Source organism: Apium graveolens, chromosome 2 (genome assembly GCF_009905375.1).
Source record: "Apium graveolens cultivar Ventura chromosome 2, ASM990537v1, whole genome shotgun sequence".
Taxonomy (NCBI): Eukaryota; Viridiplantae; Streptophyta; class Magnoliopsida; order Apiales; family Apiaceae; genus Apium; species Apium graveolens.
Genome location: NC_133648.1, coordinates 129,191,663 through 129,216,653, shown reverse-complemented (window position 1 = coordinate 129,216,653; position 24,991 = coordinate 129,191,663). Strand labels below are relative to the sequence as shown.

Here is a 24,991-nt window from a genome sequence, read left to right as displayed (position 1 = left end):
CTTTGGTGGTTCCTCAGTTTTGGTAGGCTTAGTTGGAGTTTCTGTGTCCGGCATGATTGTGTTTGGATCTTTAACTGTATGTGTGTTAACAGATAAGCTCTGATACCACTTGTTAGGTCACACACACTGTAGAGGGGGGTGAATACAGTGTATAATACAATCAAATCGATATTTAATATATTAAGTAACAGAAAACAAACTTTATTGAAACAATAAACTCTGTTACAGTATGGAACTGTTACCTTCTAGTGATGAACAAATATCACGAGAGCTGCTAGGGTTACAATGTATAATCTTCTCGAATATGATAACACTTATAGTGTAAACCCTATGTCTGTGTTTATATACTACACAGTTACAAGATAATCGCTAATTGATATGGAATATAATTCTGCTTCCTAAAACATATCAATCAGATATCTTTTTATCCAAGTATTCCATTCTTCACGGAACTCCTTCTTCATGCATATCTCTTTTTATGTTTATCTCGATCTTCTTTCCTTTAATCAGCTATTGTCCTTATCTGATCGTCCTTCAGCACTTAAGTTCTGATATCTAACTTCTGATGATTATATCCTGATAATATAAGTACTGATATCCTTAAGTCCTGACTTCCAGTATAAGTATTGATCAACAGTTAAGTACTGATTTGTCCTGTTAAATAAGATCTGAAATCTAAACATAAATTATATTAGCCATGACATTATCAAATATATCTAACAATAACCCCTCTAATAGTCGAAATTGGAGTTAATTCATGCAATGAAAATATGTACAAAGCGAAAAGGACATGTGGTCATGTTGTTCAATGCTTCAAATTGAGGCTGCCAGATGGGATAATTAAATAATAATAATAAAATAGTTAAGTAAGGGTAATTAAGTAATTTCAGTAAGTACCGACCAACCGCCTACCAAATTTTTAATGTTTCGTCTATTATAATATAGTATAGATAGATGTTGCTGGTAGGATTCGATCTTATATTATTTGAATACTAATTTCTAAAATTATATTTGACGGTTCTCATCAATTTGATCTGACGGTTATTTGGCAAGTATTAACATTCATTAAATAATATTAATATAAAATTAATAATATATTAAGATTAAGAAGCGTTTCGTAGGGGGTAATTATCAAAGATAAAGGAATAATTGAATTAATTTTCTTTATCGATATTTGTTTAGTAAAAAAAATCATTCCCTTTCCATATTTTTAATTTTTTGGTTTACCCAAAATCTCTAAAACCTTATTTCCCACCATCGTTATTTCAATTTCCTTTTCCTTCCTATGATACCCTTCAAATTCTCTTTAACCTTTTTCACAAGTGTTTCTCCGTTCCAATAAACCTGGAAATTTGATACCAATTTGCATGTGTTGGCTATATCCCATGCTATAGATTTACATTTAATTAAGTAGGCTATTCATGCAATGACAGTCAATAGTGTATCCACCCTTCTTTTAACATCTCATAATTTCTTTTATTTGCAAAACCAGATATATATAACCTATATTTTAAGTCGGATATACTTGTAAACACAATACAACAGGGCACTGGGCAGTATGCCCCCGGTGAAAATGGTTAAGCACCACAGTTCCGGGAACTCCGGACATGTGATCTTTTTACTATATATCTCATAAAATAAACCAGATTGTATGCTATTAAGCATGCTAGTGCACAACACAAAAAAAAAGAAGGAAAGAGTCGAATCAAAGGTAAAAACATAAGAGCAACTCCAGGTGAAACCCTCCGAAAGTAACACTTTGACAGAATTTAATTTGTAAGCTCCATAATGGCAGAAACAATATCACCATCGGCGGCTTTAAGAGCTTTAACTGCTTTTGGTCTTGTAACTCCAGCTTGTGTCATCACCAACTCGATATCCTTCGGCTCAACACCAGTCTCATCAACATCTTCATCATCCTGGGCAATGACAGAAGGCTCAGCCTTTGGTAAGACATTACTGAGGTTAGGTGCTTTAAATTGCTCTGCTGCCTGAGTCTGCAACTGTGAACTCAAATCCTCAATCTTAGCCTCGCCAAATATGATATAGGTGTCCGAATTAGGACTCTTGAAAACATCTGGCTTTGAGATGACAAACAGAATCTGAAAGAAAGAATCAAACAGTTATCAATAGCTAAAAAGTTAATATATGTTTTACTTTTGGTCAATATTTTCCTGGTAAGAAACTAACATTCTTGCTCTTCTTGACAGTGACACGGCTGACCCCAGGAATGGGCTTCATTCCTAGCTTAAGCATTGCCTTTCGACTCTTCTTCTCACTTCGACTCTGCTTTGATCTACCACTTGCGTCTCCTTGTCCTGTCCATGGCAATCAGATTTTCATCAAGTTCGGAGGACCTCACTTCAGCCTTTCTTTAAAGGTAGATTTCGAAATCCCAATATATTTGAACAAATTTTATTGTATTTATATATTAAGCACAAATTAAAAATCTCAAACAGGTAGAGAACTGTTACAGCTCATTTATTTATTTATCAAATAACTATTCATACACAAAAAAGGGACTAGACTCATTTTCTGAAAGCCATGAATCGTGTCACAGCCCTGGCAACTTGTGCAACATTCATTATCATAAAAAATAGACATAGTTCAACTTAAGACCACATAAACCAAGCATAAATATTATTGATCAGTAAATATTGAAAGGAAGTCTTCTGTTTCTCTTGTGAGCTAAAGACTTGAACAAAATCATATCCACAACTGGGTAAAAATATATTGTAAATAGGAATGCCCAGAGTGAAAAGTAGATTAATCACTAACGTGCTGGAAAAAAACAATTTCATTATTACCTTCAACATCATCTTCGTCCTTGTCATCGTCGTCGTCATCTTCATCGTCATCTTCATCATCATCTTCCACCGTAGGCTCCTCAGGCTGCAAGAAATTCAAGAAAAAATCATTACTTTCAGCACTATAACTCAATAGTGAATAGCAAAGGAGTAGTAGACTTTTAAATAGGTAAGAACAAGTAGGCCTTAATAGAGGCAGAGCACAAAAGACAATATCTTTACTCTATTCCGCACAATAATCCAAAATGTTCAAATACCTCACTGCTCAATTAGGGATAGGTAAATAATAAGATCCCATCATCACTATAACATCAAATTCTTACAGCTAAGGAAAGCTTCGACAAATACAGTACCACTAACTTTATCCACAACATATGCACATTTACATTCACTCAACAAGTTAGTTCGACCAATTATAATTCATAATAGATCTTTAACAAAAATAACAGATCTAAAATTTAAAACTAACAAATAACAATTATAATTGGTTGAACCAATTATAATTCAACCAATTATAATTAGAAATTTAGAATATAACAAATAACAACTTAGATTTAAGCTTTGAGCCAAATATTAAACATATCTACAAAGTCCCTTCTTTTTTATTAAAAATTAAAAGCAAATACCAATTAAACCCCAAATTGCAGCCAATGTCTTTAATCTTTACAGATCTAATTCCTCAAAGATTGAAACTTTATAATCAAGAACTATTAATTCAAGCATAAAAAATATACCCAACTCAAAAAAATGATCATAATAAATAAAAACACAAAAACAAACATAATTACTAAACAAACGCATTATTTAACCAAACAATAAGCAGCTTTTAACAGATACAACTTTATTACACAAACAGATACAACATATAGAAGGGAAAGAGAGGGAGAGGGTAGTTACATCAATCTTCTGTTGTTCAAGATGAGCAGCCAAGAGTTCTTCTTGAGTTTGAGCAGTCATAATGAAAAGATAGATAGATAGATATATGCTTTTTAAAGTCAAATGTGTATGTATGTATCTATCCTTTAAAACCCTAGAAATCCTCTGTTAATGTCTTTTGCCACAAATATATATACATTTTTCTCACTATTGGACTCTTAACGCTTCATGGGTCTTGGCCCAAAGTTTTCTTCTTGCTCGTTAAGAAGGTGTTATTCATTATCCAAAAACTTACATTGAATTAAATACTTTCTTTAGAAAACCAATTATTGCTAAATTCATTTCTATAATTATTTGTGAATATTAAATTAACTCAAAAATTTTGTACATGTATCAACTCTAAATAAAAAGATTATTGTGAATATGTTCACGAATAACTTACGAGCTATGGTTCAACAAATAATTTACGAATATGTTTCACAGATTCTTAATAAACAAATAAGTTCGTTTATGAACTCGTTCTCATGATTCTCAGATTTTTGCACCAATTTTATTTGTTTCTATTTAAAAATAAATAATTAAATGATGTCAAAATTAAAATTTTAAAACATACAAACCAAACAATCAATTTGAGTGTTTTAGCATTCTAGTTTTGATTAAATTTCGTTATTCTTCTTAAATAATAATATACACACACTAGTTGAATACATGAACATAAAATAAATAGTTAAATATTAACATCTAAAATTTATTACAATTTAAATCCTATAAATATAAAAAATATCAATATAATAATAAATTAATTAAATTAATTAGTAAATTTATTTGTTAAAAAATATATATACAATTATTCACTAAATATTGTGTAATAAGCGTATGTTCGTAAGATGTTCACGAACTATATTAGTGAGTATATTCACGAACATTGTAATCGAACTTGTTCGCGAACTTTAGAACATAACTATAATGTGCTCACATTCATCTTACTAACAAATCTGATCTTGAAATTTTTTCTTCTTCGACCCATTTATAACACATTCATCTTACTAACAAATCTAATCGTGAAATTTTTTCTTCTTCGACCCATTTATAAGTCGAGTCGAACTTTTTTCGAATTGGAGAACGAACTATTTATGAGCGTATTGACTCATTTACAACCCTACTTACAACCTTTAAAACAAGTAAAATTAATTGAGTATGTAAATATGAGGGTGTTGGTTAAATGAAAAATTTTCTTTATATAAAAAATCCAATTTTTTCTCAAATGAATACATGGCTAATATATATTAGTTTCATTATGTTCTCATAAAAGATATATTAAGATAAAAGGGGGTTTTGGACAGTTTTTTTAATTGCCAATTTAAAAATATCACAAGTGAAATTTTATCCTAGTTTGTCATGACATAACCTCTAATAGATTCGCTCATCCCTAATCAAGTCCTCGAGCTACTCTCCCGAAGTCAAGATTTTCTTTAAAAATAACTCGCTTTAGAGTAGGCGGAGAAGCCTTTACATCTTTACAAATATTAATCTCGGTATTTAACTCCACATCACTACCGCACAATAAATATAAAGACATACAAGACTTATTCTGAAATATAACTCCCCGTTACTCTCTTAAAGTCATTGCAAAATCTACACAACTTATCTTAGGCATCAATTCCCCGCTAATTCTTCAAAATTGTAGTAGACCCTTGTGTAGTCTTTGTCCTTCATTTTTTTCTATCTTGGGTCTTAGGTATTAAAATAAAAAAAATTGTCAATATTATAATAAATTAATTAATAAATTTATTTGTTGAAAAATATACATACAATTATTCACTAAATATTGTGTAATAAGCGTATGTTTGTAGATGTTCACGAACTATATTAATGAATATTCACGAACATTGTAATCGAACTTGTTCGCGAACTTAGAGCCTAACTATAGTGTGCTCACGTTCATCTTGCTTACAAATCTAATCTTGAATTTTTTTTCTTCTTCGACTCGTTTATAAGTCAAGTCGAACTAACTTTTTTCGAATTGGATAACAAACTATTTATGAGCGTATCGACTCATTTACAATCCTAGTTACAACATTTAAAACTAGTAAAATTAATTGAGTATGTAAATGTGTGGGTGTTGGTTAAATGAAAATTTTTCTTAATGTAAAAAATCCAAATTTTTCTCAAATGAATACATGGTTAATTCATATTAGTTCCATTATGTTTGGTCTCATAAAAGAGATATTAAGATAAAAGGGGGGTTTTGAACAACTTTTTTAATTGCCAATTTAAAAATATTACGCATGAAATTTTATCCTGATTCGTGATAGCGCAACCTCTAATAGATTCGTTTACCCCTAATCAAGTCCCCGAGCTCCTCTCCTGGAGTCGAGATTTTCTTTAAAAATAACTCGCTCTAGAGTAGGCGGAGAAGTTTTTACACCTTTTCAAATATTAATCTGGGTACGTAACTCCTCGTTACTACCTCACAATAAATGTAAAGACCTACAAGACTTATTCTGAAATATAACTCCCCGTTACTCTCTTAAAGTCATTGCAAAATCTATACAACTTATCTTAGACATCAATTTCCTGCTACTTCTTCAAATTTGTAGTAGAACCCTTGTGTAGTCTTTGTCCTTCTACGCTTTTTTCTATCTTGAGTCTTAGGTATTAGGTCGTGGGTTTTTCCTCTTTTTCATGGTGCAAAGACTACTAACTCCCCGTTAGTACGTCTAAGACTTGGGTCTTAGAACAAAAATCGCATAACTTAACTTCAGCTCACTGCAAAATTTAGAAAATAATATTACGAAATAATATCGTAACAAAAAGATGAGTTTGGATTAGTACAATAAGTAACTGGACCGAGAATCACTTATAATATTCTCACGAAAATATTAGTGTATAATTTTCTTGATAGTACGTTTTAATCATAGTAAACTTATAATTACTCTCAATAAATGAAGTATAGTTTGCTGTAATAAATGGTAGGTTTTTTAAATGTTCCATTGCTAAAGACTTTATCTGTATTCTTTCTTTCGATATAACTTGTCTTTGTAATTCAAGAATACTTTTATCTCAATTTATGAGAATAAATATATTTCGGAGTTTGTAAATACTAAATAAGTCTTTTAAATTTAGAGACTTAATGCTTATAATCGTATACTTACGTTTGGACTTAAATAAATGTCAAAGTACACTTAAAATTACTCCGAGATTGAATATACTTCTATTTCCAAAGTAATAAATATATTAAGTCATGTTTGAAGCTTTGCAACTTTTAGATCTTTTATAAAACAACTACTCATAAGGTATAGTCGTGTTTTGACTATTCATATATTGTATAGGGAGTGTCACACTACTTCTTTAACTATTTGTACTAAATGAATTCTTGGCCAACTTAAATGAAATCACTAATGTTGTGCTAGACATGCCTATACAATAACAAGACTGACATATTTGGCAAATCTTATAAGCCAGCTTATTGGCTTATAAGTCCGCAACAACTTATGCACGAGTGTTTGTCGGCCAAACTTATAAGTTGAATTTACAACTTATAAGCTGATAAGTTGAATGTTAATAACGACGTACTTTTTCTCAACTTATTTTTGATTTTTTGTTTTTTATCAATTTTAGTTTTAAAATACATTTTTTTAAATGTTAATCTAACTTAAAATATAAGAATTAAGATAATTATATTTAAAAATTATTTATTTCAGTTCATTTAAATAAAAAAAATTGACTTATAAGTTAAATTATCCAAACACTTGTATAACTTATAAGCATTTATCAGCTTATTACTTATCAGTGAATTGAGTCTGTAAAACTGTTAAAGATCAGACTGGAGTATTTTTTCTGTGAACAGACTCAAGCCTAAGAATAAATTCTGAAAGAAGATCAACAAGAGCATGCCTCAGAGAAAAGGTGAAGAAGCTTGGAGTTGAATAAATCTATTTTAGGAAAAATGTTCTAAGTCAAGATATCTACAAGTCACAGATCAAGTCATATAGAGAAGTCATTCGAGAACTCCATAATAACTTATCGAGAGGTCCAAAATGGCTTATAGAGAAGTCTCAGAGATATCGACAAGTAAAATGAAGATATGAAGATTGGAGATATCAACAAGTCAAATTATCAGATCTCAGAGATATCTACAAGTCAAAATGTATATAGAGATTTTTGAGATATCGACAAGTTATTTATGCATATAGAGAACTCAGAGATATTGAAAAGTCAAAATGAATATATGAAGATTGGAGATATCGACAAGTTAGTCTCTCATTAGAGATCTCAGAGATATCGACAAGTCAAAATGCACATAGAGATCTCAGAGATATCGACAAATCATTTCTACATGCAGAGTTTTGGAGACCTCGACAAGCCAAGATCACTTATAGAGAACTCAGGGACCTCGACAAGTCAAAGGCACTTATAAATAACTTAGAGATCTCGATAAGCCATTATACTTATTGAGATGTCAGTGTTATTCCCAAGGAACTAACAATGAGGTTTACATAAGGGGGGTTGAATGTAAATCTCAAAACTTTTTCAAGTTTTGAGCAGTTTCAAAGGCTAAGTGTTTTGATGAACAGTTGTGTGTGAATTGCTTTGAGCAGGTGCAGACAGATATATATTCAAGACACAAATGTAAAGAACACAAAGGCTTCAAAAACTTTTCTGGTGGTTTTGTTGTTCCACCAGAGATGTGTATTTCATAAAATCTGTGATTCAAAGAATTGATCACAGCTGCGTCCTAGTATAAACTAGATGATTTTCTCTCTGGATTTTTCTAAACAGCTCTGGAAAAATTCACACTCTAATTACTAGCTGCAACTTGGTTTATATATCACCAAGTTTACAAGTGAAGACAAAAGTACAAATACAATTAAAAAGGTTCTTCACATGTTTCTTCTTCATTTCTCTATCCAGTGCAATTAGGATAATCTGTGAATCTTTGAATACTTCCTTGTTTGCACCAGAATGGAAATGCTGCATTTTCTTGATTCCTCCAAGAGGCTACCACATTCCAATTGTCTCTGTCAACCCATGTGCCTCTGTCAGCTTATGAATTGTCACTGTCAACTGCTATTGAACTGAGCATCCGTTGAATCTTTCATCCGTTGATGGCTTTATCCGTTGATGCTTTATCAGTTGAAGCTTTATCCGTTGATGCTTTATTAGTTGAAGCTTTATCTGTTGATGCATTAGCAGTTAAAGCTTTATCCGTTGATGCACTCATCCATTGATGGATGTTATCTGTTGAAGCTTTAGAGACATCCGTTGAAGCTTTGTTTCTCATCTATTGAAGGCCTTTAATTTATCAGTTGATACTACTTCATTTATACAAAATTACAAGGCATGAAATATTTACAATTAGCCCTCCTATTTGCATATCCACTAGAAGTCAACATGACTTATAATTTCTCACAACATCTAAAAATTATAACTTAAATACAGAAACTGAAATGTGCTACAATACTAAACTTATTTCTAAGTAAAGCTACTCCATCAACGGATAGCCAGAATGGTCATATCCGTTGAGGCTACAAACACTAGATTTCTACTTAAGTGTTTTGTTTAACTTATCATCAAACTAATACACATATTCCTAACAATCTCCCCCTATTTATGTCTACTAGAATTGTAGGCATAAATTTGGGTTTATTTTGATGATAACAAAGCTCTTAACAAATATATGAACTGAAATCAAGTAGAAATTCAAAAGTGCTGCAAAAGTGTATGTACTGAGATAGAATTGAAGAATTACATTGTTTCCAAGGATGCTCCTTTAGGCTGAGCAAATTATTTTCTTTTCCTTTGATCCCTTATTTTCTTCCCTAGCCTCCTGTCACTTTCCTCTATTTGGAGTTGGAGTTGTATGTAGAATTCAGCTTCATCTTCTTCACTGATATCCAACTTAGATTGCATGTCCTTGAGAGTTTCATTACTGGCAATTTTAAGCTGGTCTTCAAGTCTAAAAAATCTTCTAACTCTTTTATTGTCTTTGAACTCCATCAACCAATGAGGTGATTTATGAGTTGTAATTCCATGCCCAGGTATGAGTAATGTTCTAGGCAAGAAATTAGACTCCCGCCAAGTTTTCCTTATGCTGGCAATCTTGTTGAGAATCTCAGTTTTGGCAGTCCTGGTAAAGCCAGAATCCCTTTTGATAGCTGAGTAGACTCTAACCAAGGTAGAATAGCCTTCATTCAGAATTCTTTGAAGAGGCCAAGTCCTTTCCTCACTTCCTTTATACTTGAACACTAGCCTTTCTGGGAGCTGTTTGTATGCACTTATTCCCCTTACTTCCTCCAGCTCATCCAAATAGAGTTCAATATCTGTAAACTCTTTTATGTCACAAATGTGAACATAGTCATCCTTTGAGGCTTGTGGCTTAGGCTTAGGTTTATATTTCTGAGTGAATTTACTTGAGGTTGGGGGAGGTGTTGATTTGGATTTTCTTTTCAGTTTCTTTGGTGGTGGAGAGGTAGTTAGGAAGGTAGGCAAGTTGATGGTGTCCCAATCAATAGGTTCCTCTTTAGGGATGATTGGTTCACCATGGATATTTATACTAGGATCAGCAACAAAAGGTTCATGAATGGAAGGTAGTGGTTTAGATTTTGATTGGGTTTCCACAGCGTCATCTCCACTCTTCCTTTTTGCATTAGCCTTCTTTCTGTTCCCTTTCTGCCATTCTTTTCTTTCCTCCACACTCTCACCAATCACATTTCCCATATCCACATTTCTGCTTTCAATCTTGTCTTCTTCACTCTTGTCTTCAATCTTCTTCTTTTCTTCAGTTTGACTTGACTTTAGCTGTTTTTCAAGCTTTGCTTGTGCTCTTTTGTCAGCCTTCAGTTTTTTAGCTTCTTCCTTTAACCTCATGGTTTCTTCCCTCTTGGCTTTTGAGAATTTGGGATGTCCTTGCATCACACAGATACTCTTTCCCTCTCTATAAATGATAGCCATATTCATTCTTTCCACTACATCATTGGTCTCTTTGTGCTTTATGATGCTACCACCCAAAACTTTGTCTTCATCAGGTTTTGGAAGAGGAAAATCCACTTCTTTTGGTTGACCAAAGTTTAGAGGGTTCTTTGTAGAGTCCCTGTTGAATTTAGTGGATGGCTTGAGTACCATGGGTTTCAAATTCCTGAAAGAAGTTTCTCCAGCCTTATTTCTCCTTATTGGCTTGTGCTCCATAATGATTGGCTCAACCTTTGTGCTATTTTTCACAGATAATGATTTTGAAGTTGTAGAGCCAAACACCTGTTGCATCCTTTCATCAATTTTTTCTCCTTTGCTCCTTCACCTTCATCTCAGCTGCTGCTAGCTGGATTAGATTAATTCCATCAAGGTTTCCTTTAATTTAAAGTGTTGGAGAAGTAGTGATGGTAGGAACTAGCACTTTGGATATTTGAATGTTTGTAGATGGCTCCCCTCCCCCTTCCACTTTATTCTCCCCCTTTTTGTTATCATCAAGGAGAGGAGTCAGGCCTTGTGCTTTAGCCAGTTGCATTAGAAGACTTGTTTGAGACTGTTGATTTTGAAGAATGGTGACCATAGAGTTTTCAATAACTTGAACTCTGTCCTCCAATTTGGCCAGCCTCTTTTCAGCATCTGATTCTCTTCTCAGTCTCAATAACAAGTCCTGCATGGTACCATAGGGCATGACTGAATCCAGCTTCTCAGAATTGTAGGACTTCAAGTCAGCTATATCCTTCTTGAGTTCATCCACACTCAGATTCTGTCTTAATTGTTGTAGCTTTATGAGATGTAGAGAATCTAGGTGGGCTTGAAGAATAGCCTTGGTACCAGCATTGGAGGTGTTCTGAATGGCTTTTTGGATATACATGAATTGTTTGACTAAGGATACATTGAATTGTCCTGGTGTAGACTCCTTTGTTAATGCCTGTAATATCCGGGATATATCTTGTAATTTTTTTTTGCTATTAAATAAATACTATGTGTGTTCAGTATCAATTCTGTGAATTAATTGTTAAGTGTTATTTGTATTTGGATATTCAAAAATATTATCAATTGAGTATTTTAATTTTTATATGTCCAAAATAAAATATAGATAATTGTCATATCTTCCTAATTATTTTTATGTTGATTTATGGATTTATAAGGATCATATGAAATTGATAAAATCTTTTTCCGAGTATTTAAAATCTATTTTATAAAAACGGGAACCAACCGACGTCACCCGTTGTTACGTTTTTAGAACCCGAAACTCTTCCAAGAACTCCTTCCTAACCTAATTGTAATATTCCGAGCATATTCCATGTTTCGACTTTTTCGATCCGGCGTACGGTTTGTTCTGCACGGGTCCCGGCGCAACATTTGCGATAAAATATTCATTTCGGTAAATCAATAAAACCCGTATTTTCGATAAACGGGAGCTTTTTTATTAAACTATCACAATTATCACTTCGTAATACGTGTAACCAGGCGCTGAGACCAAGACCGCAATACAAATTGTACTGATTTGGATAACTGCCCCGAAAACCGATACCGTTTGGATCAGTTTCTATAAATAAACGTACCGTTTTATATCCGGAATGATCCAACGGGATACTAATTTTCCGTAATTATAAATAGCCTTTTCCCGTATTTTATTTCGTATCAAAATTATTTGCAGACAGATAATTATATAATTTTACAGAGAAAAATCATATATTCATAAACTGTTCCAAGAATCAAACCGACTTTTGAAGGTGTTATTGATCTTTGTTTGAAAAGCTCGAGTACCAGATTTGAAGGTCTTGAAGAGCTCTATCAGATTCCATAACCTGTTTTACTGCAGAATCAAAGGTTAATTTTATATATTTTTATTAAATTTCGAATTATTTTGATTAAAAATATGAATTTTTGCTCGGACGATTGTTTGTATGATTTGATGATTGCATGTTGTAGAGCTTGTTTTCCTGATGATTTTGGTATATCATACGTCTGATTTGGAGTTCAATAACATGTTCAAATTTGAGTTTAATTTTCGAATTTTAAAATTAGGGTTTATAACCCGTATGAATGTTTTCAATTGAAATTTGGGGGTTTTTGATTCAGGGGTTATTAGCTGTTGATTTATAGTGGGTTGTGTTCCTTATGAAATTTGCAATCGATTGATATATAGCTCGTTAACAGAGGATTAGTGAACCGAAGGGAGTTGTGTTTTGAAGGTTTACGATGTTCGCCGGAAATCGGCGATGTTCTTGGCCAATTTCCGGCCAGAACAGGAATGATTAGAATGATTTGTTTGCATGAATATGTTCCTGGTGAAGTGTAGTTGTGATCTGGACAGTTTGGTGGCCTGAGGTGGCCGGAATCGTATTCTCCGGCCACACTCCGGCGAGTCGACGGCGGGGCTGGCAAAATTGCAAACAGGCCCCTGTAGTTTTGAAAATGATGCAGTTTGGTCCCTGAGGTTTCCAAACTTTGCAAATTTAGGATTCCTGTTTTAAAAATGTTTAAAAATCATATTTCCTATTTATTTTTATTATAAAAATTCGTTTTTAATTTCTGAAAATTCTAAAAATTAGTATTTTAATTCCGAAAATTATTTTTAATTCAAAAATAAATCTGAATTAATTAGTTAATTAATTTCAGTTAATTTTTAATTGATTAATTGGTCAATTAAGTCGAAAATTTATTGATTAATTAATTTTAATTAATTATTTAATTAGATTAATTATTTAAAAATGATTTAAAAATTCCAAAAAATAGTTTCGAGCTTTAAAATATTATTTTAAATTATTTTCAAGGCTCGATAATTATTATAAAATTGTTTCGGAGCCAGATTTAACCAACCGAACTCTGTTTATTACCCCGAAATTGATCCAACGACCCGTTTTAATTCCGAAAAATGTTTTAAAAATCATTTTAAATACCAGAAAACATATTTATGATCCGAGACTTCTTTATAAATGATATATCATTGATTACGTGATGTATTATGTGTTATACATGACTTGTTGACTGACTATTGGTCTATATATTTGGTGTTTACTTGTTTATTGCATAACTTTCAATCCGTTAATCGGATTTGGGTGAAACGAAGGGTAGATAGAAGTATGTGTTGAATAGAATCGTATGAGTTAATTATTGATAGATGCTTATGATATATGAGCAGAAGAGGCAAGACGTAGGAAAGGGAAACAGGTAGTTGAGGAGTAAAACGGTTGAGATTGGAAGCGAGTGCAGTGTAGTAAGCTAATACCAGGAAAGTGTTCTGAACTTTCTCGAGATATTGTTGTGATTGATATTCATGTTGTATATTGCAAGTGCTTTGAAGCACTGAACCCTAAACCTTGATTCCAGTTATTGATCTTGAGCCGTAGCCTGATTCTTTCTAGACCGTTGATTGTTGTATACCCAAACACGAACCTCAAATATACGATACTACTCCATAAATACATACAAACTAAATACTATACACTGAATCAAGTTACCTACATACTCAAACCATTGTATTTTATGATTTGAAAGACCAAATCCTTGAAAGCCTGAAACATTGATTAATTGTTATCCAATTCTTTCGTTACCTAGCATCCAAGCTTTGAAAATACTCTTTTGATCCTTATACAGATTTAAACCATTTCATTATGGAACATCAAATGTTGTTAATGATTCTGGTTATCGTTTATTATTGTTTATTCTGTTATTATGTTAGAATTGGATTGTTTTTATAAAATTGTGGACCAGATTCATGGTCAGACCATATAATGGTCAAGTTAGGCCAATGTGTGCCTTGGATCCAATAGTTAGAGCAATGTTGTGTGCTTTGCTCGGGGTTAGTGCGTGACTGATCAACAGCCTAACCTTGGTTTTAAAAATAAAAGTATAATGTCCAATTCTAAATCATAATCCATTGTTCACTTGATATCATAATCATATTCACTTGATGATCATTATTCTCAGTTTTGTCATTATGACTTGCTGAGCTAGTTTGCTCATTTATGCGAAGTTGTTTATATTCTTTCCAGTTAAAAAGGAATCAGTTGGTAGCAAGGATCCCCAGTCCAACGCGAGAGCTAGGGATTAAGGTTGAGGAAGCTAAGCTAGTAGGCTTCTTTTGGAATAAATTAAGTTTGTAAAAGTTTATAATAATGTTTAATACTCGGTTTGAGTTTGAATGGTTGGGATTTGAACGGTTTGTAATATAAGTAGATGTGTTTGGCTTGTGTGCATACTTTAACCTGTTGCGATCCGTGGTGGTTGGTAAGTAGGGTCACTGCATATTATCATTATCTTTATTATTGTTATTAGCAGGTTATAAATAAGGTGTGTGGACCCCAAACTTCTGACCCGAGTTTGGAGGGCGCCATAATGCCCATTCAGGTAAATCTAGAATAGAACTTGGGCCTTCATCTCCCCCTAAGTTCATGCTTCCATCAAATGAAACAGAGTCATCATCATTAGAATTTACTCCAAATTCTTCAAATGGCTCACCAGCTGTAGAAGGCATTAAGTTGACAGCAGCTTTATCCCTTTGTAGAGATTCTGAAGTATGTACTAGATTTAAAGTCTTTTCTGCCTCCTCATTGCTCTGAGTAGCCAATAATTGATAGGCTAATACATGATGAGTAAAAGTGTCAGCATCCAAGGAAATGTTATCAATTACAGCTTTGTAATGTTGTTGAAATTGTCTTTCCTTTTCAGCATCATCCACAATCATTGACTCATTAGCAATGGCTGGATCCACCCTTATACCTTCTGTACCTGCTTTTCTCTCAATTTCTCTATTTTCTTGCATCAGGGGCTCCCCCTGGCTCACACTCCTCACACCCTCACCTTCACCTACTAAGGTGACACTCCTCTCACTTTCTTTTGCCATGCTGGAAGAAATAACATGCATATTTAGACTCTCAAACTCTCCTTTTGCCTGGGAGCAACCCAGCCTCTCACTCAAATTTTCACTCCCTTCCCTCAATCCTAGAAGTGATTGTACAGTAACCATGTCTTCTACACTTGGAATTGAGTCAGTTGTTTGTGTAGAGACTATCAACGGATAGGGAGTATCCGTTGAAGTAGAAACTGATGGTATCAACGGATAACTGCTGTTAAGCTTATCCGTCGAAGAACAACCACTAGTCAACGGATGAGGAATATCCGTTGAAGAAGGAAAAGAAGTAGAAATTAAAAGTGACATAATTGTTGAATCTGTGTGGATTGATTTTAATTTAGTTGACACAGATTCTTCAACTAAGTCTGAAAGAATTGACTGATGATCCAAAAAATCATCTAAAAGATGATGATCACCAGTATTTGAGTGGGGCTCCTCCCCGAGTTGTAAAGAGGGAGAATCAGGAATTGATGTGAATATCATGTCCACATCCAGAGATGGTGATGGAGAATTTGGTGATTGATGTATGTCAATTTTGAGAGAATGGGGCTGTAACTCCAAATTTGTTGGAGTCACATCAAGCTGGATTTGAGAAGGCATAGATACAGGTGGGTGTATCTGTGCAGTGTGTGCACCCTGTGTGGAAACTAAGGTTTTGACCCTCTTTCTTCTTGCAAATGCTTTTACAGGTGAGTGTGTGGCTTCAGTATCCCTCCCTCTTTTGTTCTGTGTCCCTGGTTGGAGACTATTTTCAATAGCTGCACTCTTTTGGGAGGATGCAACTAGGGATGAGTTTGAATCCTTTTCAACCACCACAGTCTTTTGAAAAACCGTGGCTTGGCTAGCTGGGGTATCACTCACCTCTCATACCTTATCTTGGGGGGTTTCTTGATGTTCACCCATCCCCTCACCACTCACACCCTGTTCACTCCCCTCAGGGTTTACGGTAGTTGTTACAACTATTATCTTTTGAGAAACAACAGAGGTTGCTTTCTTTGACTTTGGTTTTGAAACTCTAGGTTTGGTGGCCTTGGTAGGAATCTGTTGGGACAAAGACACAGATTCCATGGCCACACTTGAAGGCAAAGAAATAATGGGGTTGGAAGTAGTAGGAGTTGAAGAAGTATTTACCTCACTTACCTGAGGTGCATTCATTATTGGTAAATATACCAATGGCACCTGATTGTTGAGGTTAATTCTCAAAAGGTCTGCAAGGACCCTTTTCTCTTGTGCCCAGCACTTGAGTTTATTACTCTCATTGGTTATGACCAAACCTTCAGCAACATGGTTAGCCAATAACATAAAGAATCTTGCATAGTAGATGTTATGAGGTTTATTAGCTTTGTTACCTAACCTAGTACCTAATTCTAGCATAACATAGTTGATAAAATTAAAATACCTATCAGAAACTAGCATATAGAGCATATTAACAAGAGATGAAGTTATTGCATCAAAATTACTAATTTTCCCAGAGAAAACCTTGATAAAGGCATCACTAAGAAAACTCCATTCTTTCCTAAGGCCTTTTCTTCTAATACTCTGTAAACTAGCATAATCAAAAGAATAGCCTATGGAATCTAACATGCTAGATACATCATTATCAATGTGTGGTGTCATGGCATTGTCCTCAGGTAGTTTGAAACAGGACTGTAAATCATCACAATTGTTACAGTAATCTTTACCTTTGAGAGTGAAAATGATGGTCATATCAGTGGGGTTGAACTCTGCAGTTGTCCAAATCTCCTCAATTACCTCACAGTAAATAGTTAGGGCTTCCAGCATTGTATAGCTTAGTTTACAGTTCCTGATGAAGTCCATCATCTTGTGATAATCTGAGTGGGCTTCATTCTTTTCCACCAAAGCTACGAAATTGTTTTTCTCATAGATAAATCCAGACTGGGACATTATCTTTACTACTGGTGCCATTGTAGTGGGTAGAGGTTGCAGAGAAAAGTTGAGAGTTTTGGGAGAGAAAGAGAGTAAAAGCTTTTGAAAAATTGCAAGAAAGCGTAAAGTGAAAATAAGAATTCAAAGGGCTTTTATACTTTCTCAAATTAAAACATAAGGAGAATGATTAAACAATATTTTTAAGTAAATTACATCCGTTTGAGAATAAAGAAAATTGTATGAATTCTAAAAACTGCCTTTAATACAAATACATATAACTGTGTATATATATATGTATCAACGGTTAAGTAAAAGAATCAACGGCTGTGACTTACTTAAAATAACTGATGTGACACTTCAATGGATGAGGTAAACAGTTATCCGTTGAAGATTAACACAGTTTTATCCGTTGAAGGATAAAATTACCAGAAATGTATTTGTCTTTCAACGGATAATGAACATCCGTTGATAGAACAATTTTGGCTTTTAACGGATAGGGAATATCCATTGATAGAATAAACTTTTCTTAAAGCCAACTTTGTTCTTGCAACAAATTCATTTCAGGCTACAAAACAAATTATAATAAGGACATGAATTTATGAATAATTAAGCATACCTAGCTCACTTACTAATCTTGTGAATGTTGATTCATCAAGTGGCTTGGTAAATATGTCTACAATCTGCTTTTCACTTGGAACAAAATGGAGTTCCACTATACCATTCATCACATGTTCCCTTATGAAGTGGTACTTGATGTCAATGTGCTTGGTTCTTGAGTGCTGTACTGGATTTTCAGTAATGGCAATGGCACTTGTGTTTTCACAGAATATTGGAATTTTGTCAACATTTAGCCCATAGTCAAATAGTTGATTCCTCATCCACAGTATCCGTGCACAGCAACTACCAGCAGCAATGTACTCAGCTTCAGCTGTTGATGTACAAATAGAATTTTGCTTCTTGCTGAACCAGGACACAAGCTTATTCCCTAGAAATTGACAGGTGCCAGTTGTACTTTTCCTGTCTATTTTGTAACCTGCATAATCTGCATCTGAGTAGCCAGTTAGATCAAAACCAGACTCTCTAGGGTACCAAATTCCTAGATTTGGAGTCCCTTTGAGATATCTGAAAATTCTTTTAATAGCCACTAAGTGAGATTCTTTAGGGTCAGCTTGAAATCTAGCACATAGACATGTAGAAAACATTATATCAGGTCTACTAGCAGTTAAATATAGAAGTGAGCCAACCATGCCTCTATAACTTGTAATGTCCACAGACTTTTCAACCTTGTTTAATTCAAGCTTGGTGGCAGTGGCCATGGGAGTTTTTGTAGATGAACAATCCATTAAGTCAAACTTCTTTAAAAGATCATAAATATATTTAGTTTGACTAATGAAAATTCCACTACTAACTTGTTTAACTTGTAAACCAAGAAAATAAGTTAGCTCTCCCATCATGCTCATTTCATATTTACTTTACATTAACTTAGCAAACTTTTTACAAAGCTTATCATCTGTAGAACCAAATATAATATCATCTACATAGATTTGAACAAGTATTGTAGAGCCATTAACATTTCTAAAGAAAAGAGTTTTGTCAACAGTACCTCTTGTGAAGTAATTATCTAGGAGAAATTTTGACAAAGTCTCATACCAGGCTCTAGGTGCTTGCTTTAGTCCATAGAGTGCTTTCAACAGATAATACACATAGTCTGGAAAGTTTGGATCTTCAAATCCTGGAGGTTGGTTTACATAAACTTCTTCCTCTAATTCTCCATTCAGAAATGCACTCTTGACATCCATTTGATAGACTTTGAAATTGGCATGGGTTGCATAGGCTAGAAAGATTCTGATGGCTTCAAATCTTGCAACTGGAGCAAATGTCTCATCAAAATCTATTCCCTCTTGTTGAGAATAGCCCTTGGCAACCAATCTAGCTTTATTTCTTATGACAGTGCCATTTTAATCCATCTTGTTTCTGAATACCCATTTTGTGTCAATAGAGCTCTTGTTCTTTGGCTTGGGTACCAGCTTCCATACCTTGCTCCTCTCAAATTGGTTTAGCTCCTCTTGCATTGCTAAAATCCAATCTGGATCCAATAGAGCTTCTTCCACTCTCGTAGGTTCCTCCTGTGATAGAAAACTACTGTATAAACATTCATCTTGAGTAGCCCTTCTAGTCTGCACCTTAGATGTTGCATCACCAATGATCAATTCAAAAGGATAATTCTTGGTCCATTTCCTTTGAGGTGGTAGATTAGCTCTAGATGAGGTTGCCTCAGTATTATCATGATGTGAGATAGAGTGTTGATTGGTTGAAACTCCCCCCGAGTTACTGATCCTTTGAAAGGAACTGGGAGTTCTATCAACTGATGAAGTAAATTGATTATTCGTTGATAGACTATGATCGACGGATGCTTCATTATGTACTTAACAGATGATGCACTTAATCTTTCAAAGGGTGCTGCATTACTTCTATCAACGGATGCTGAATTATGACTTTCAACTGATGCAACATTTTGTGCATTATCCAAAGGAAGATTTTGAATCCTTTTCGAGGTGCCTTCTCCATCATTCTCATCTTCACTATCATCATAATATATCTCAATGTTGTCAAATTTGATTCCTTCATGATGTCCCTCATCTATTAGTCCATCAATCTTTTTATCATCAAACACAACATGCACAGATTCCATAACAATGTTGGTTCTTAGATTGTAGACCCTATATGATTTTCCAGCAGAATAACCAACAAATATCCCTTCATCAGCCTTTGCATCAAACTTCCCTTTGTGATCAGGTTGATTCCTTAGAATATAGCATTTGCAACCAAAGACATGAAGAAAGTTTAGGGTTGGTTTTCTTCTCTTGAACAATTGATAGGGAGTCATGCCTTTTGCCTGATTGATTAGAGAAATATTTTGAGTGTAACATGCACAGTTAACAGCCTCAGCCCAAAAATATGTTGGGAGTTTTGACTCTTCAAGCATTGTTCTTGCAGCTTCAATTAGTGATCTGTTCTTCCTTTCCACCACACCATTCTGTTGTGGAGTCCTTGGAGCTGAGAACTCATGCATGATCCCATTTTCTTCACAGAACAACCTCATGGTAGAATTCCTGAACTCAGTTCCATTATCACTCCTGATATTCCTTACTTTGAAATCTGGATGATTGTTGACTTGCTTGATGTGATTGATAATGATTTCACTAGCTTCATCCTTTGTTCCAAGAAAGTAGGTCCATGAAATCTTTGAGAAATCATCTACAATCATTAGGAAATATCTTTTCCTTGAGATTGACAATACATTGACTGGTCCAAAAAGATCCATGTGTAGCAGTTGTAATGGTTCATCAATTTCTGATTCAAGCTTCTTACTGAATGATGCTCTCTTTTGCTTTTCTTTCTGAACAAGCATCACACAGTCCATCCCTTGAGAATTCCACTAGAGGCATTCCTCTAACTAAGTCCTTTTTCACTAGATCATTCATTGTCTTGAAATTCAAATGGGACAGCTTCTTGTGCCATATGTAACACCCCCAAATCCGGGGTCGGGGATCCGGGTTGTCACGAGTTCCATTTCCCTTCATAACACCCAATCTTAATAATTAATCAACTACTCTATACTGTGACCCCACAATAAACACACACACCATACGTTATAGTCTCAGAGATGAACATCCAAAAATAATCACAAGTCATTTTATTCCACAATTATCTGCCAATACACCTTAAAAGGTTTTCTGAATAAATTTACATTTCTTTGCCATTATTACAATTCATAAATATACATAATATGATACATCAAAAGTTGAAAGCCTAGCCTATTGGTAGTTCCTACCTCAGCTACAACGACATCAACGCCTATAGGAAACTGCGGAACGTTTCCTATCCGCTCGCGAATTGGGAGCTTGGTCCTGTTCATCTTGTCTATCTGATGTTGTGTGATGAAAGAAGAAAGCAAGGGTGAGCAGCAAGCCCACCAAAATAATATTTATAATGATTAACAATATATGAGCCTTCTCATAGTACTCATGAAAGTCTTGGTCAAAAGAAATGAACCAAGTTTGATATCTTAATGCGATGAAGTCGCAAAATATTCAGTATATATACATATATACTTTTCAAAATCTTGGAAGTCCTCTTCCATGCATAATACACACAGAGTTCCAGTGTATAACTGTATAAAAATATCGTTGCAAGGTGATCTCATATATCTAACCTTGTCTCAACGTTTTTCTGAAAATCTTTGTCATGCATAAGATAATCATTTACTAGATATAAGTTTAAAAGATGAAGTTATAAGATACTCCAATATACTTATATCTTTTCCAAATACTACTTGAACTACCACCGTTCAAGTTATAATGAGCTTTCAACAGTTCATCACATAGATGAGACTACAAGACAAGATTTGAATAGATTAAATCTTTGAATATCACTATAAATAATGAAGTTACGAGATACTTCACTAAGTCCCGATATATATATACACCTATATATATACATACGTTTCCTGAAAACCTCTGTCATGTAAAGTATGAACAGAATTGCAATATCCAATAAATTTGGAAAGGAAAGAATTTTGGCATAAACCTGATATCTTGCTGATCAGGCAAAGATACCAATAAGTAACCTTTTCTACTAGTAGATGGACGAATTCCCCACTGGTCATCACCCTGGTCGCAATAGGACTTTATGCTGGACTGCCACTCAGCCACTTATGCATTTGATGGACTCCCACTGAGCCACTTACACTATCATGGACGCCCACTGAGCCCATGTTGCTTATGCCGACTCGATAGATGGACTTACTTCCCGAACGTTGGGTAAGTAATCAATTCATTTACCAAAACTGCAACCTTGTTGCGAATATAAAATACACCATAGAGCCGGATCCCTCAGGTTTTGAGCGAGTATTTAAATCCCCTTTTTAAAAGGAAGATCTTAAATATATAAAAATGAGTTTTGGGATCCGCTCTAACTTTTAAAAATCATTTTAAAGACTCGAAAACACTTTAAAGAGTGTTTGGAGTAATGCTGATTTAATAAAGTAAATCAGTGCCAATATATTAGAAAATATCTGAATACTATTATTCAAATAATATTCCCATAAAGAATAATCTTTATACAAATAATTGAAGTAGAAGTTGTAAGACTTATACTTGAAATGAGTATTAAATAACCAAAGATATACTTATACGAAAGTACTATCTTTATTTGAATAATCGAAAATAAGTTTGATTATCGAAACATTATTCTTTAATAAAATAAAGAATATTATTAAATAATAAGCGGAGTTATAATACCTCAAATGAATATTATAAATAATATTCATTAAATAAAATAACGGAGTCATACATCCTCAAATGAATATTTAATTAACAATCATTAATAATATAACTGAGTCATAAGCCCTCGAATGAATATTCGAAATAATATTCAATAATAAAATAAAGGAGTCATAAGTCCTGAGATGAATATTCAAAATAATATTCAATAATAAAATAAAGGAGTCATAAGTCCTCGGATGAATATTCGAAATAATATTCAATCATAAAATAAAGTTAAAGTTATCGAATAAACCTTATTCGATTAATAGTTTTGAAAACTATAACCATATATAACCATATATATATAAAAATATATATATTATACTCGGGAACATCGACTCCCAGTTTAGAAATATGTTCACCTTTTGATCCCCTATACTAAGGGTAAACTCAATACCGCTTATCTCTAGCATAGATATTATGCAACTATAAGCATTTTAACCAACAGATATATAATCCAAGAATATGAAATAGGCATGCATATATACCATATCACATGCTACAATATATCGCAAGAATTTGCTAATAACAAATATGCATTTATCGCAAGATCATGCATATACACATATACATCACAACAACAGTATAACGGGTAGAAAACTTGCCTGAGCGACTGGGGGTTACGAATGGCTCGGGACGATTCTGGTAACCTATAAACAACAAGTAAGTTGGAATTAAACTAAAGTCACTTGTAAATCTATACATTAACCAACTTAGACTCTAACGCTCGCTTTGCGCTTACTGATTCTCTTAAGTCACTCGAGTACCCTCGGCTCCACCATTTTTAATAATTTAACCATTACGAGTTTTAAGGCGATTCCTTCGCGAGTGTCTTACCATCTGCCTATTACACCTTACATAAATGTTTCATACTTCAATTAGTCTTTAAGGTCTTTAACCTATGTTTCAAAGTAAGGCAAGGGGTAAGGGTTCGTTCGCGAAACGTCGTTACTTAAAACGGCCGTTTCTCCTAAACCGTTCATCGGAATCAAACGAACCACATATCAAAACGAAGCTCGTAACATGAACTATCTAAACATGGCAATGGTCAAAACCTAACAGTGAGTTCAAGGGTTCTGATCTTAATAACAAAAACAGTCTACGGTAAATCGGGCATTACGACGGCTATGTTTACGCGGTTACCCAATTATAAACCACTCCAAATCATCTCACAATCAACCCACAATCACAACCCAATCCAAAATCCATCCATACTTTATCATAAAAGCCCCAAAAACTCAATATTAACAATTTATACTATTCTTTATCATGAATTTAAACTACACTTAAGTTCATTAATCAACAACCAAGATTTACAACTCCAAAAACATCCCAAAACCAACTAATCTCTACATACACAACCATCAAGCCTCTCATGAACTATAATACTCATATTATACTCTTAACATTCAATAACAAAGCTTGGTTAAGAGATTATACCTTCCTTGAAGCTTCTTAACACAACACAAGAGCTTTGAATGCCTAAAGAACCTTGATCCTTGCTTGTATAACCTTAATCTTTCATAAAAATTCAAGAAAACTAAATTTATTTCTTGAAGGTTACTATTCACCATCTTCTTCCTTGATTTATTGGAAGAGATTGTGAAGGAATTAGGAGCTTAAACTTATAGCATATCCATATCTATGTACAAGGAACCTTAGATAATTACCTTGTGATTTAACAATGCTTGGAACTTGATTTTTGGAAATTTCTTCTTTGAAAAAGAAGAAAAGCCGAGAGCAAGCTTGGAAGAAAGAGAGATTTTTGTTTTTTTGCTTTGATTTGATTCCTTGGTTGGTTGTTTTTGATTTGTTTTTGGGTAATTACCTTTCTAACCTTGACTTTGTGTGGTTATAAACCAACCACATCTCCTTCCTCCCTATGTCATGCTTATGTCATCAAGTGATGTCATCCTCCCCTCTTTGTCCTCTTCTCATTGGTTGGATGACATCATCCCCTCTAATCTCTTTGATTAACTTCCTAATTGTTTGCCTAATGACCGCTAATTTGTTATACGGTTCGCTTAACTTTCGTTTTCGTTTATCGTTTGAGGGACCATACCCGGGATCTTATTACTTAGGTTTCTTTAACCTTTCTCAATATATTATATTCCTTTCATGATCCTCTCTTATAATCCTTTTATTTAAATCCTTTTTATCCTGTTGCCTTATACTCAATTCTTTCCGTATCTAATGGATTTCCGGGAAAAATCAAAGTGTTCGGAATTGGATTCTGACGATCTTTACATACACTTATATACCAT

General features: G+C 33.9%; 1 protein-coding gene across 1 annotated transcript; it reads right to left on the bottom strand.

Moving 5' to 3' along the window:
• Positions 1-1,568: 1,568 nt before the first annotated feature.
• On the bottom strand, positions 1,569-3,866 carry LOC141707845 (nascent polypeptide-associated complex subunit alpha-like protein 1). Its single transcript, XM_074511250.1, has 4 exons — positions 3,705-3,866; positions 2,808-2,892; positions 2,191-2,318; positions 1,569-2,102 (listed from the first exon to the last, which is right to left on the bottom strand). The coding sequence occupies exons 1-4, from the start codon at positions 3,762-3,764 to the stop codon at positions 1,770-1,772; spliced, it is 606 nt and encodes a 201-aa protein (XP_074367351.1). The 5' UTR covers positions 3,765-3,866; the 3' UTR covers positions 1,569-1,769.
• Between the last annotated feature and the right edge of the window lie 21,125 nt (positions 3,867-24,991).